The following is a 14889-nucleotide window of genomic DNA, read 5'->3' as shown; positions in this document are numbered from 1 at the left end:
GTCGCGGTTGGGCAGCGCGCCTTTATTTATAATTGCTTGGCCGTTGTTTAGTGATAAAAACAGATCGGATATGGATGAATATCACTGATATCATATTTATTTTTATATTTGTATTCGAATACGGAGTCGATACGAATAATGTTAGTTTTTGTCGGATAAGAAGTACTGAATATCAACATCATAAAATATAATTTTTGAGCATTCGAATACAGATCAATTATAAATATCGAATACTCGAAACTGGATACAGATGAATAAAAACTCTTTGAGGCCAAATCCGTACCATTTATATTTCAACCCGTGCCGGACGGATGGGCCCCTCCTGGGCCCCGGCGCGAGTAGAGTGGACCGCTTCCATCCAGCAGCAGCAGCTTGCCAAAGTACAAAGAGGCGGCTGAACACTATTAGGAGTCCTGATGTGATTATTCTCTCAATTTATCATGAAAACCACTCTCCTGTTCTTCTGCCACAGTTTCTAGTTGTGCTCCTACACGGGTGCCTCGTCAACCACCACTTTAATTTCAACTCCCCCTTCTCTGGCCTTTTAGAGATCATAAAGTTTTAGGTGTAAAATACTGTAGCACATTCATTTGTGTTTGATAATTATTGTCCTGCCATGGGTTAACTATACTTAAAGATTCGTCTCGCAAATTATAGATAAACTGTGTAATTAGTTATTTTATTTAGCTATTTGTCGTGGTGTGTAAACTCACAGCCGGGTGGCGTAGTGCACCCGCCTAAACCCAGAGGGTGAGTACTCGGGGGTTAGCTAGGATTAGTTCGATCTCGCTAGAAGAACGCGATGAACACAGCAGGTTTAGAGTGGTTCGGGCCGCCGGAGCGTAATACCCTACGTCCACTGTGTGTTGTATTGCTTGCGCTCTCAAGAGGTTGAGAGCAGGGTTGCTCGGAGAGACAACTGAGCTTGTGTTGTGCGAGTCTTGGCCTGTCTGAAGCTGAGTCTAGAGAGTGTCTGGAGAGAGTCTCGAGCGCCTCCCTTTTATATCTCAAGGGAGGCGCGTATATTGCCGTTGAGTCCCCGACAGGTGGGCCCAACGACGTAGTATAAAATGACATATTGTACAGACATTATGGTATTGCAGCCGACAGAGATTTTATTCCTGAATTTCCTTGCTCTGTCCGTGGGAATCTCCCGTCCGGCATAACCATGCCTTGTCTTGTCTTGTCGAAACGGCGCCAAGGTGTAGCTTGCGGCGTTGCCTGCAACGTAGCTGAACGGGCCGTATAGCTTGTGTCATAGTCGGTATGATGAAATCCTGCCGTGCCGTCGTATCCATTTAATGCGGCAGACAGGCTCTGCGCGGATGCGGTGCATGCGGCTGCATTGTGTACATCGGTAATATGCGGTCTACAGTGTGGCCTGGCAAAGGCTGCCCCGCGTGCCGCGGCGGCAGAGCACGCCTCAACCACCCGCATAGAATGCGGTGGGTGGGCGAGTCTTCCGCGGAAGACTCGCGCTCGCGCTTGCAGGACACGTGGCGCACCCGGACCCCGCCCCGACGGTATGTTGGTTCTACACGCGTGGGAGATCCGGACGGACGCGGGGAGGTCCCGGACCCCTATGGGGGGGTCCGAGCCCTTAGCTGTTGGCTCGGAGCTTCCCCTCCTTAGGGACACGTGGCGTCACCAGACCCGTCCCAGAGCGAGGAGCGGGTCCGGGGCCGTTGGCCCGGTGAGGTAAGAGCCCGACCCGTGGGGCCCGACTACTCCGCCCCTTATGACGTAGTTACGGATGACTACGCGAGTCCTGTCTTGCTGCAGTAGGAGTGGGTATCCCTGCTACAGGGTACCGACAGTGGCCCCCGGGTCCATCTCGGGAGAGGTGACGAACTCGCAGGTGGGGCCACTACTGTGATTTGGCTTTGCATAACTTGAAGCCTCCAGCGTTAGACTATGCATACTGAAGTAGTCTTGTCCGGCTTTGACCATCCATCGGATTTTTTGCTACCTCATCACATCGCAACGGCTTACTGACTCGTGGCCCCCACATACAGTGGTACACCTAGTCATGCGAGCGACGCTCGGCATCGTTGCGGCCAGGGTAAATGAAATCTTTACCACCAGCGTAGTTCCCGAAAAGCCTGGTCATGCCAGCACTTTATGCGCGCACGTCAGCTCAGCTTCCGCCTCGCTTCGCGCGCGGGCGACGGTTCAGATCCCGCCTTTTCACACCTTTGTTTGTTACCCGCGCCTCCCTGACAGGCGGGCCTGGGCCCCCTTGTCATGGACTAGGCGGCTAACACCAGGCGTGAGCGTCGCTTGGCTTCCAGCGATGGTTCCGGGGGGCGCCGGATGGGTCAGGCTTCATAAAGGGCCGAACCGCATACCGCGGCTACTTTTCCGCATTCGCCTTCTTCCTTCCAAACCTTTGCGCCCCTTTGCCTTCGTGCCTCCTCGCCCCTTGCTCTTCTGCGCTGATTGTTCCTCGCCTCCATAACAAGATGGCGTCTCTTGTTCGTCCCCGTCGTTTCCAAACCGAGGAGGAACTAAATACGGTGCGTCTCCTGCTTGGGTGGAGTCCACAGGAGACTGCCTGGGGGATTCGAGCATGCTCAGTTCCCCTCGGTGATATGCGCGCCGGGGATTTTGTGATGTTTATTTCGCACATTTCCACCGGCTTGGGGCTGCCGATCTCTTCGTTCTTCCTGCTGCTGCTGGAGGATTTCGGCCTCCAGCTCCAACATCTCATGCCCCACTCCATCCTCCTGACGTCAATCTTCGTCCACTTGTGCGAGATGTTCGTGGGGGTGTGGCCCTGCGTCATTCTCTTCCGCCACTTCTTCGTCCTGGTGAAGTCCGGGAAGGGCAAAGATGAAGTGGGGGCATACTACTTCCAGACGAGGAGCGACTTGTGGACGTCGTACATCCCCGGGTTTACTGGCAGGAAGTGGGAGGATTGGCGCAAGGAATGGGTGATCGCCACCACCGAAGCCAACGAGAGCCTCGTCATGCCGACCGGGGGAACCGCCTCCGACCGCCAGTCCTGGAGGGCCAAGCTGTCCCTGCCGTCAGAGTTCGACTCCGTGCTGAGCAAGATCAGGGCGCTGGCGGAGAGCGGCCTCACCTCGCTGCACGTGCTCGGGGACTTCCTGAAGCGCCGGATCGCCCCTCTGAAGCTACGGCCGCGTCCTGCCTAGAACTTCACTGGGCCCCAAGACTGCAGCAGGACCCACCGCCGGGAGGTGCCTCTCCCCGGCATTAGCAGCAACAGCAGCAGCTGCTGCAGCAGCAGCAGACACGAGGTGCGGCTCCGCCACCGCCAGGGCAGCAGCAGCAGCCGCCACCACCACCGCCACCACCAGGGCAGCAGCAGCGGCAGCAGCAGCCTCCACCACCACTGCACCACCTGGGCAGCAGCAGCAGCTGCTGCTGCTGCTGCTGCAGCAGCCTCCACCACCACCGCCACCACCAGGGCAATAGCAGCAGCAGAAGCAGTCGCCCAGCCTCCGTGGACGCTGGAGACTCGGCGCTTCAGGGTAAGTGTTCTTCTGTTCACTCCCATTTATTCTCGGTGCTTCGCTTTTTGCTGAAGGCTTATTCTCCTTGTTTGCCAGGGGCTCTCGCCCAGGCAGCTCTTCCGCCGCCGCTGGCTCGTCAGCGGGGGTTCAGGCGACCAGCGCCTCGGCGGCAACGGCGGATGTGGGGAGCTCGGGTGCGGCGACTTCCGCTAACCCGATGGCGCCCAACGCGGCGGCGGCAGATGCGCCAGTGCCAGGCGCAGCAACGCCCGACGCGGTGGCCCCCGAGGCCCCGGCTACGGTGGCAGTTGCGCCGACACCGGGCTTGGCGACGGCGAGCACAGCGGCAGCGGGTGCAGCAATGACGAGCACCTCGGTACCCGAGGTCCCGACGTCTGTGCCAGCTGTCCCCACCCCCAACTCCGAACCTGCAGCAGAGGAAGAGCTGGAGGTGGTCTCTGGTAGGCGGCTCCTGCAGGGTCCCCCAGAGGAGGATGCGATTCCCCTCCCCCGGGTGCTGGTCCAGGTCCGGCGGACGATAGAGGAGGCGACCTCTACCGCCGAGGCAGCATTCCGGCGGGAGTGCGCAGCTCTAGAGAGCGAGCGTCAGCGCCTCGGTGACTGGCATATCCACCTGGAGGAGCGCACGAAGGCCGAAGCCTCCCGTGCCACCGCCGCCCGGTTCGAGCTTGAGGCCAACCTTGAGTCCTACAGGAAAGGGCTCCGGAAGGTGTTCGACCGGGAGTTCGCTGCGTCGAGATGGGAGAAAGCCCTGGCGCTGCGGGAGGAGGCTATTGCCAAGGAGGAGGCCAGCCTCGCGGCCTAGCGATCCGAGTTCGAGTCTCGCATCCAGGGACTCGAGGTCCGCAAGCTGGAGCTCGACAAACTCTCCGAGTCGCTGCATCAATGGCGCCAGGAGCTGCAGGAGACCGCCAGCCAGCAGGCTGTTGCCGAGATAGAGCTCGAGGGGGAGAGGAAGTCCCTTGCCCGGCGGGAATCCCTCACCACCAGCATGGAGCAGGCCCTTGCGCGCCAGCGCGAGAGTCTTAAGACCCTGAAGGAGTCAGCGGCGCGGAAGCAGGCCTCGCTCCTGGAGAAGGCCCGCCAGCTGGAGACGGCTCAGGAGGAACTGGATGCCTAGGTGCAGGAGGCGGTCCAAGAGGCAGTCCGGAAGCTGCAGGAGGGCCAGCGCATGGGGGGCCAGGGAATCATCGACTGGGCGAGCGAAGCAAGCTCAGCTCTGGTGCCACTTGGGATGAGTCCAATCCAAGTGGCGGAGCCGCCAGCTTCGATTGCTGACACCCTCCCAGTGCTGAACTCTGCTTCCGATAGACTCCGGTGCCTGGAGCCAATCCTTGCTGGCCACCTTGAAGCCGAGGGCCGCGAGCTGTGCCGGATGGTGGCGGAGTACATTTTGACCTGCCTCCGGAGCCACGACCCTGCCATCTCGCTAGCCTCCGTCATCGATGGTCCAGTGGTGGAGACGGAGGCCTCCGCTCGGGAAAGCGTGCAGGACGTCGTCGACTTCGCCGCTACTTACTTCAAGCGGGAGCCTTCAGATTCCTGAGCTGGACCATCACAACAGGCGTACTTTTGTTTTTTGTGTTATGTAAAAACATTGTACTTGTTGAAACTTTAATAGAAGAAAATTTCAACTTAGCTGTTTGTCAGTTGCTCTGGTTTGCGGTATGCAGCACCCCGGCGCCGTGGCCCCCTGGTAGATAGGTTCAGTTGTTAGGACCTATCTACCATCGGAGGCGAAGAAGACACTCCGGACCCCCCGTATGAGGTTGAGCAAGCGTCCTTGGGCATAGGTGTAGCATACATTGCAAGTCGAGCGAGCGACTTATTCCCTGTATAGCAGAAAAAACTACAGAGAGGAAAATAAAACTCGTTGGAATGGTAGTAATGATACTGTAACTTAGCTGTTTGACGCATGCAGAATCGATCCTTGGTGTCTAGCTCAAAGCAAACGCTCCGGGCCCCCTGGGAGACAGGCTCAGTTGTTTTGAGTATGGCTACCACTGAGTCTGGACCTCGATCTGCATGAAGCCTTAAAGCGGATGCCGGGACCCCCTAGTAGGTAGGCTCAATGGTTTGAGGCTAATTACCACCAGTCAAGGCTTAACCTGCATACCACTCAAAGTCAAAGCTTAGTAGCAGGCCCGCGGGACCTATTCTGAACCGGCCCCCAAGCTAGTATGAGGTCCGGAGCTCCAGATACGCAGGTCCAGGCAGCTCAATGCTTGTTACAGAGTGGTGGAGTGTGTAGGCTTAGGGTACGGAACTAGACTAAGTCACTACACAGGGCTCCGGACCACTCCAGGAATCAAACATGGCCTTGCCGGACCCGGCTCCGATGTTCCGGACCCCTCCCTAGCAGTGGGTGAGGTCATTCTGTCATACTCGATCCTTTGAGATATGGAGCTGGAACTGCCGTATAGGACTTAGGAAGCCAACCCTTGAGCTAGAATGAGGTCCGGGCCCCTAATTACCCAGCTCCGGGTACTAGAGCACTCGTTACAGGGTGGTGGAGTGTGTAGGCTTTGGGTACGGAACCGGCTAAGCGGCTACACAGGACTCCGAACCACCCCAGAAAACAAGCACCCCCTCTCCAGAGCAGGTCCCTAGGGGTCCGGACCCCTCTTCCAGTAGCAAGGGGGTCCGGACCTGTACGGTAGTCCGGCAACTCAATACAGATCTTAGCTATAGCGACAAAAGTGGAAGTCCACGCGGGGGTTAGAAAGGAAAAAACTCGAGAATCGAAATGCGAAATAAAATTTTGACACAAAGACAGAACCGGGGGCAAATCTTTCCTTTGCAACTTAATATACATGACTTGCGCGATGGATGCCAGAGGCCGGGTTTTTTTTTTCATTCCTTAATGTTCAGTAGCAAACGTCAATAGTTTACTAGACTGAATGCCAGTAGTTCTGTATTCCTGTTTAGATGCCATTTTCGCAGCCTACAAACTGCTCCAATTTTCCTAAAGAGTATTGCTGCTTGCATGCTATCTATGCTGCTTTTTTTATTGACATGTGTGTTAGTATCTACACATTACAAACTCCTGTTCGATTTGGGAACCGTATTCTATAAATACAAGCACTGCTTTCCATATCCTAACTTATGATGTTCTGAACATCAGGATCCAAAGGACTTAACCTTTGAACATTAAAACTTAACAAAAATATGAGGGACCAAAACCGGCGACCAGAGGGGGGTGAATGAGAGCCGATCAAAATTTCTTTCGAAATCGATCCATCAGCCTATATCCCAGAAATCACCTCAAGCCCTCACACTTAGGAAATGAGAGAATAGCTATGGACTAGCTATCTCTGAGCAACAACGCCCTAGGGAACTATGCGGAAGCAAAACGAGTCGAAACGCAGAACAGTCTATCTGGACCGGTCTGACCGGTGCAACGGACCGGTCTGACCGGTCTTGCCGTCCGGTCTGACCGGTGCCACTCAGGAAAACCCGTGAACAAGACTTCAAAAGAAGAATCTCGAGCAAATGAAGTCCAAATCCAACGAAAACTTGGAGGACACCTCCGCAACTAACCTGCGAACATATCCCCAAGAGATCTTTCCCAAAAGATCAATGAAACTTGAGAATTTAAGGGAAGATCAAGAAGGATTGAGGTTTTCTCAAGAACACAAAAACTCCAATTCGTGAGAACTCGCGATTTCAGGGGGTTTGGCACTGGGCTTGATGCATCGGAATCGTCACAAAGAGTTCAATAAGGCACGAATTCAAAAGGTTGTCTCCTCCAAACAAAAAACACACCAAAAGAGGAGAATTCGAACCCAAAACGCAGGAGAGGAGGGAGAGGACGAGAACTCAGCACACAAAGGTGAATCTCAAATGAATTTCATTCATTAATCTCAGAAGAATTCACCTATACAAAGGCTAGAGCCTACCACACCATCATCCACCCTCTAGGTTGGAGAGATTAGCTATAATCTAACCTTCCTTTGCGTTGGAGACCTTGGACCTAACCTGGAGCAGGGGGGAGGGGAAGAAAAAACCGAAAAGGACTCAAGAGACTCGCCAGCCATGACCTGGAGAAGGGGCGACTTAAATACTCGGCTGCCTTGGCTAGACCGGTCAGACCGGTCGGGTCTGCAGCAGCCCGCTGTACAGACTCAATCGACGGCGGAGTTTCTTTCTTCGACTCGAAGTCTTTGCTGCGATGCCGCCACGTCGACGAAGTTCCGGTCCGCGGTTTTGGAGGGTCCACGAAACCCGGGTAGGTGGCCGGTTTTGAGAAAACCGCCAAAACTTCACGCGCGGGAAGATTCCCGCCTCCACGCTGTGGCCCTAGACACCGTTCCCGCCTCGGCCTCCTGACGGCCCTAGACACCGCCCGACGCCCGTCACCTCCTCGCCCGCAGCGAGGCCCTAGACGCCGTCGACGCCCATCGCCTCCGCCAGTCCCGAGACCGACGCCCGTGCCTCCACGACTTGGCGTCTTCAACCGCCGTCCGCCTGCTTGGTTTTGTGGCGCAAACCAAGAAACCCGCTTTCCGTCGCCGCTTGCGCCCTTGATCCAGAAGTGGACGCCACAGCTGCCGCCCGGCCTGAGCTCCTCCACGGCAACTCTCCGTTGACACTCGACGCCCGTGTACCTGCAATCCAAAGACCAAGCGCACGATCACACCGCACGGTTGACAATTCACTCATCACAGGCAGGATAGAGTACTCAACATTCCTCAAAATATAGCCCACGAAACCTGAAATTAAATTCCCCTTTAAAATTGCATGCCTACATTTGTTCTACCAAAGCACAATCTCCCAAGGACTTGCTGTAAGAATATCTTTAATGCATTAAGATGACTTTTCCTTACCGTACAAAGAGTTAACTAACACTTTCAAAAATCCTATTACATTGAACCATGTTGTATTAGATCCTCATGCTGAACATGAAGAGCACATCACACTTGATACTCCAAATTTCCTTCCTTATTTACATATCAATGTTTTCAACTTCTCAGTTTGTTAATAGCTTCGATCTAGAATGCTGCAGTTATCTAGATCCTTAAAAATGTTGCACATATCAATTGATAATGTTATCCTTTTCTATTCCAAATAAGCATTCTATCCTAGCTATAGGTATAATACATATGCTCATTACTCTTTACTTCTTTTCTAGGTTTGCCCGATCAGCATGCGCAAGACACATTCAAAAAGCAGAAACAACTATTTGCCCATTCTGAGGTGGTGTTAAACATATCTACAGAAGATTTTCTGCCAGAAACTTCTGAACCTGATACACTAGCTGAAATTTCTGTTGATTCAGAAGGTGAATCCCAGATCCACATACCTAGATTTCAGCTAACACTTCCAGTGCTAAGTGTAGCTGTCACGCTAACAATGCAAATCACATTCGATAGCCAGCTTATGGAGACAAATATAAGGCAGTCCTTCCGATCTTAAGAGCTTTTAGCCTGGCCACAATAGTAACTGAAATGTTCATAAAGCTGCTGCACTTTCTCTTTGTCCACTGCGGTCTCAGATTGCCTAATTCACCAGCATGGGTGCAGAGTCTCCAAAACTACAGAAACCCACACCTTCCAGCTTGGTTGTATCCACTTCAATGGATGTGTTTCACAGCCATTAGAAACACCAAACTCTGTATCACATTACCAACATTTATCTGGATAGTTACCTTCATCATTGCCTTGCCTGAATCTCATCCAACCCTTAAGGCGAAAGCATACAACACTCTCCTACTGCAGCTGATACCTCCTTTTCTCTTAACACTGGCACATTGCATCCAGGCTGTTTTAACCTTATTTGAGTATTACCTCATTGCTTTATTCCGCTATGCTAAAAGACGCCTTTGCCATCGTTGGAACTGCTATTTACCAAAGGTATTAAATAGACTGTTTATTTGATATAACTTGCAGCCTGTGCAAAGATATACTTTCTATACTAACAGAGGGCTAACATGTTACATCTAAATGTAGGCGTTCAAGGGCACATCTCAGCGGTCGTCCCATGGACCTACAGCTAATTGTTAAGACAATTCCACCAAGATTCAGCCGAAGCAATATTAGACCTACTTTTAGCTATGTCCACTGAACCGAGCATTTGTAATAATTATGCTATGTAGTAGTACTTGCCACTTCAACTTCCATCGTTCCAGTGAAGTAGTATTAGAATCACTTTTAGTAATATTTGTCGAGCCGGACATTTATAATATTTGTGCTCTGTAATAGTACTTGCTGTTTTAGTTTGCATTATATTAATGAACTGGCAAATTAGTTAACATATCTCAATGATTCCTTGATCATAATGCTTGATAACTTAGAGTCTTTTATTTATTTTTAGTGTCCAAATCAAATCATGTGATACAATCAAAACAAGATCACAAATTGAAACGTTATCCACAAGCCCGCGCGCGATAGCGCGCGCCATTCACTAGTGATCAAACAATCACCCCTTCAGTTGCGGCATTCTCGGCGGCGGAGGCGCCCGCGGTAACCGTAGGTGTGGGATCCCCGCTTGCTGTTGCTACTTGCTACCACTGCTTCAGGTTTCATGCCCCCTCGTTCTGTGCTTCATACAAGCTTCCTTCCGCAATATCAATAGCATAACGTAAATCAGAATTTGCGTTGCGGCTAGCTAATCTGACAGAACTGGGTGTCGGACAAGAGGATAGGGCTGTCCTAACTCCTATGAGTCGATTGGGTAATTTTACAATCTGAACTCGCCCTTGGACTGTGTAATCACACTTTTGCAAATCCCCCCTCCCACCTCTCTACGCCCCTCCCTTTGGATGTTGATCTGAGGGTTTAGATTGAAGTTTTCATAGTTTGCACGGAGAGATTGGTTTGCACCTGATATGTTCCCTTATTTATTACCTCCAATTATCATGCTATATAAATTTTCACATCACCGGCATCTTCCAATAGATACTATAACATTGTTGCACGTTAATCAACTAGAGTGGAATAACAGTGGAAGTGATGCATATCTTTTCTGCAAAGATCATGTTTTTGCCTTTTATCTAAAAAGAATGAGATACAGTGGGATCAGACTGATGAGCGGATCAGGAGATGGTTAGGAACTAAAGGCAATATTTCAGTATTTGGATTCTTTTAACTAAGGAATCATAAGCAGAATGATAATATTATAATCTGTTATTGCTGATTTCATGCCTTGTGTTTCTTGACACATGATTCATCATTATATATCCTTAAACTCCAATGCCTACTGTTGGATCTCGCCAATAACAAGCTTTTGAGGCACTTGCCCAAAACTTTACCGAAAGGGATTCATGGCAAATCAGAGCCTATTCACATCGTCGCTGTCTTTTAGCAGTGGTCTTAATAAATTACAATGAGGGTCTACGAATTACAATCAAGGGAGAAGAAAAGAGTGATAGCATTCTTCATCTGATGAAGAACCTAAAGCTTTCTGACAATGATCTGATTGCAGAAATTCTTGCTGAAATTGTGGAGCTGCTGTGGGACTCAAAAAAATAAGTCTGGATCTGTCAAGGATTTTCCTCCATGTCCAAATTCCAGATACAATCGGCAGTATAAGTTCCTTAATCTCTCACTGAACCAACTTCCTGCTTCCTTAATCCCTCACTTGCTAAACCACCACACCAATCTCTCCGGGACTATACCTCCAGGTTCTCAACTTCCAGCTCGTGGTGATGAAGATCCAGACATAAATGCAGGCAGCAACATTCTCTACATCCATCTAGAGATGTAACGATGTGTGGTCGTTTATCTTGAGCTTTGTTGTATGAATTCTTGAATCTTGATACGGCCCTCATGTTCAAAGAATTGAGCTAAAGCCTGAACTCTGATCAATTCATCATCTTTCTTTCTTAGGGAATACTCAATGACCTTAGGGAATACGAACAAGAATTAATCCGTTCTAAACAAAATGAGGGAATAAAAACATTATAATTCAGAAATAAGGTCATCGAGCCTTTTCCTTCCAATAAAAAAATTATTTCAAAAATCAGAATATAGTATACAGCCATTTACACAATTACACGCACTCTATGGCTACTTTACTTTTTATGCTCTATCTCCTCTTCTAATATAAGAATCACCAACCCCGGCAGTGCCAAACAATCCAAGCTAATAACTACTAGACCAAAGCAGTAACAAACAATTTCGTTTTGAATTTGAAAGAAAAAACATTTCATCTCAAGAACAGAGAGGCCTTGTTATCATTCTGATTCTGATCCTTGATACACTTATCTTGCTGCTGGTGGTGATCATTGCCGTCCAAACCACCGGGCACCCACCAAACTCTGATGCTCTTGTCAAGGCTCCCGCTGTACACCATGCAGCCATTGCTCACCCTGCACCAGGAAGCCTGCAGGCATTTAACAGGGCCTTCGTGGCCAACGATGGCGCCCACCTTTGCGAGCTCGCCGCTGCTCTGCCGGCGCCACAGGCCGATGGTCTTGTCGGCGGAGCCGGTGCACACCAGGTCCCTGGCGATGCATATGCAGAGCACGGCCATGTCGTGCGCCTTGACGTCGCACGCGAGAGTCCACCGGGCGGCGCTCCTGCTGCCGAGGCGGTCCCAGGCGACGACGTGGCCGTCCGACCCCGCGGCGTACACCCGGTGGTCGGCGGCGACCGCGAGGGCGTTCCACGAGACGCCGTCGCGGGCGAGGAGGACGCCCTGGAGGAAATGCGCGGCCTTGCCTTTCTCCCAGGCCTTGACGCGTCCGTCGGCGGACGCCGAGTAAACGACGCCTCCGTCGGCGGCGAGGGCGTTGAGGGCGTCGTCGTGGGCGCGGATGGACTCGATGCACTTGAGGTCGGCGGTGCGCCAGACCTTGAGCGTCCTGTCCCAGGATCCCGAGTAGAGGAGGCCGTCGTGCACGGCGAGGCAGGAGATGCTGTCGGCGTGCTCGATCCAGAGGCGTTTGTGGTTGCGGCGCGTCTGTATGTAGCTGGCCTGGCGGAAGATGCGGCCCAGGTAGTCCCTGGCGGTGGGCAGCGCGGCGACGAGCTTGAAGGCGTTCTCGGAGCGGCGCGACACGCGCCAGACCCGGACGCGGCCGTCCTGGTGCGCGGAGAAGACGCGGCCGCCCGCGGCGGCCAGTGCCTTGACGGAGCCTTCCCCGTGGCCGAAGCGCGCGAAGCGGCGGAGGTCCGGCTGCTGCCACGCGACGATGTCGGCGCCCGTGCAGGCGCTGAGCAGGAACTCCCCGCAGAGCGAGAGGCAGGAGACGGAGCCCGGGTGGTCCCGCAGCACCGCGAGTGCCTTGCACGCGGTCGGGCCCCCCATCGGCGACGCGCCTCCTCCTCCCTCCGCGGAAGGCGGCGAGGCGGCGGCGTCCGTGAAGGACGAGGACGTGGAGTCGAAGGAGGAGAAGGAGAATGAGGTTGAGAGGTGCGCGGGGCGCGGGAGCAGGGGCGCGGACACCGCGGCGCGGTCGTCTTGGCCGGGCATTGCCATGGTTGGTTAGGTCAGGTCAGGAGGGGGAGGGGCTGAGAGACGTTGGGAGGGGGCGATCGCGAGCTCGTGATGGCTATAATAGATAGCGGAGAGGAGAGGCGCGGCGCTGGGCGTTCGTTGGTGACAGAGAGGCGCGGGGCGCCCGGCCGTTTTAAGACGACGACCAGATAAGGCTGGGTAGGCTGCTGTCTCTCTGTCCCCCCCCCCCCCCCCCCCCGGTTCCAGACTGACGAGAGAGAGAGAGAGGAAAGGTAATTAAAATTAAAGGCGGGCGGGTGGGGCCGGGGACGCACGGGGGCGGTTCAACGGCTACTACTGCTAGCTAGGCGCCGTGCTGGAGGCTGCTGCTGCCGTCGACGTCGAGGTCGAGGCGAGCTGCTTGCTGCTGGGCCACTACGGTTTGAAAGCTCTGTTTTTATTTCCGTTTTCTGAGGCCCCGTTTAGTTCCCAAAAATTTTCACCCAACAATTTTCACCTCCCCTTTAAAACACATGTATGAAGCACTAAATGTAATTAAATAATAAAACTAATTACACAGTTTGGATGTACACGACGAGACGAATCTTTTAAGCCTAATTAGGGCATGATTAGCCATAAGTGCTACAGTAACCCACATGTGCTAATGATGCGGTCAAAGACCTCAAAAGATTCGTCTCGCGGTTTCCAAGTGAGTTCTGAAATTAGTTTTTTAATTAGTGTTCGAAAAACCCTCCCGACATCTGGTCAAACAACGACGAGACACCCAAAATTTTTTGATTTTGGGAACTAAACGCTCCCTGAATCAGGCAGCACAACAGGCCATTCGTCTGTTTGTGCAGACTGCAGAAGCTTTTGGTTGGAATGGATCCCCGAGCGTTTGTGCTAATCTTTTCAAAAAAAAGAGCGTTTCTGCTTAAACGTTGGCGATTTTTCCGTCTGATTTTCATACTCGTCAACCATGTCTGCAACGGTAGCAACGTGTTTAAGGGTCGGATGCTTGAGGTGCGCGATCGCCGATCGCCTACGGAGCTACTGTAATTAAGACGGCGATTAGTTTATTCGTTGTGGAGCTATGAATACGACGCTATCGATGATCCATCCGCCATGATGGAAAACATGCGCGCAATCAGGGCCGTACGCCCACTATGGACGACTACAAATTAAGACGAGATTAGAGGTCACATGCGATGCGACCACTACGGAGAACGCTTTTCGTTTCTTCTGCCCTCGTTCCGACATTTGGCATGCTAGTTAGCCCCTCATCATGTCTTTTCGGTGTGCTTGATCATTAAGCACTTACGACAGAAAATGATTGATTCATAGGCAAACTAACAGCCGGTGCATTGAACGACGACGATGCAACGAAACGATTGCCGACTTGGGCCTCAGAAACAGGAGATGAAAGGAATGACCACAGCTGGTACCTGGTAGATCGACAGACCTTTTTCGCATGAACATGCACCCAACTTTTGTGGCTGGAGTTCCCTTCAAGACTGGTCCTTGTTGGATTACTAGTCTACTGAACGAACTTGCAGCTACGACTGCCACTATTTATCCACCGACCAGAGCCGGACCACAGAATAATGCTACTGCGAAATTGCGACAGCTGATTGCATTGTGCCGCGCCGGCTATCTTCACTTGCAGAGAACATACACGCTTGTACAATTTATGCCTGACAGGTTACTCGCAACCACCTGTAATCGATCGGCCTCGCACGGCTAAGCTTACGTTGCTTACGGCAAAGCAGGAGAGACTAGCTAGCTTGTTCGTCAAACACTCAACAATCAAACCTGAATGATTTAGCATTCGAACGAAACAAGCTCATATCGATCGATCACGTGTAAAATGGCTAATGGCTGGGAAGGAAGGGAACTATATATATGATTTTTTTTTTGTATCAGCTTGCTTGCTTGGTGCGTTGACAGTCGTAGTTGTAGGGGCCGCTAGCTGGCTCCGGAGACAAAAGCTTGCATTGGCTGGTTTGACGAC

The 14889-nt window shown here is 52.1% G+C and overlaps 1 protein-coding gene across 1 annotated transcript; it reads right to left on the bottom strand.

Moving 5' to 3' along the window:
* Positions 1-11404: 11404 nt before the first annotated feature.
* LOC120709225 (protein JINGUBANG-like) lies at positions 11405-13111 on the bottom strand. The gene has a single exon (XM_039994774.1). The coding sequence runs from the start codon at positions 12918-12920 to the stop codon at positions 11646-11648; it is 1275 nt and encodes a 424-aa protein (XP_039850708.1). The 5' UTR covers positions 12921-13111; the 3' UTR covers positions 11405-11645.
* Positions 13112-14889: the final 1778 nt, after the last annotated feature.

Source organism: Panicum virgatum, chromosome 5K (assembly GCF_016808335.1).
Source record: "Panicum virgatum strain AP13 chromosome 5K, P.virgatum_v5, whole genome shotgun sequence".
Lineage (NCBI taxonomy): Eukaryota > Viridiplantae > Streptophyta > Magnoliopsida > Poales > Poaceae > Panicum > Panicum virgatum.
Note: the sequence above shows the minus strand (reverse complement) of the source record. Positions and strands in the feature narration are given on the sequence as shown.

Coding starts and splice junctions, on each gene's coding strand:
- LOC120709225 (XM_039994774.1), bottom strand. CDS start 12,920: ATGGCAATGCCCGGCCAAGACGACCGCGCCGCGGTGTCCGCGCCCCTG.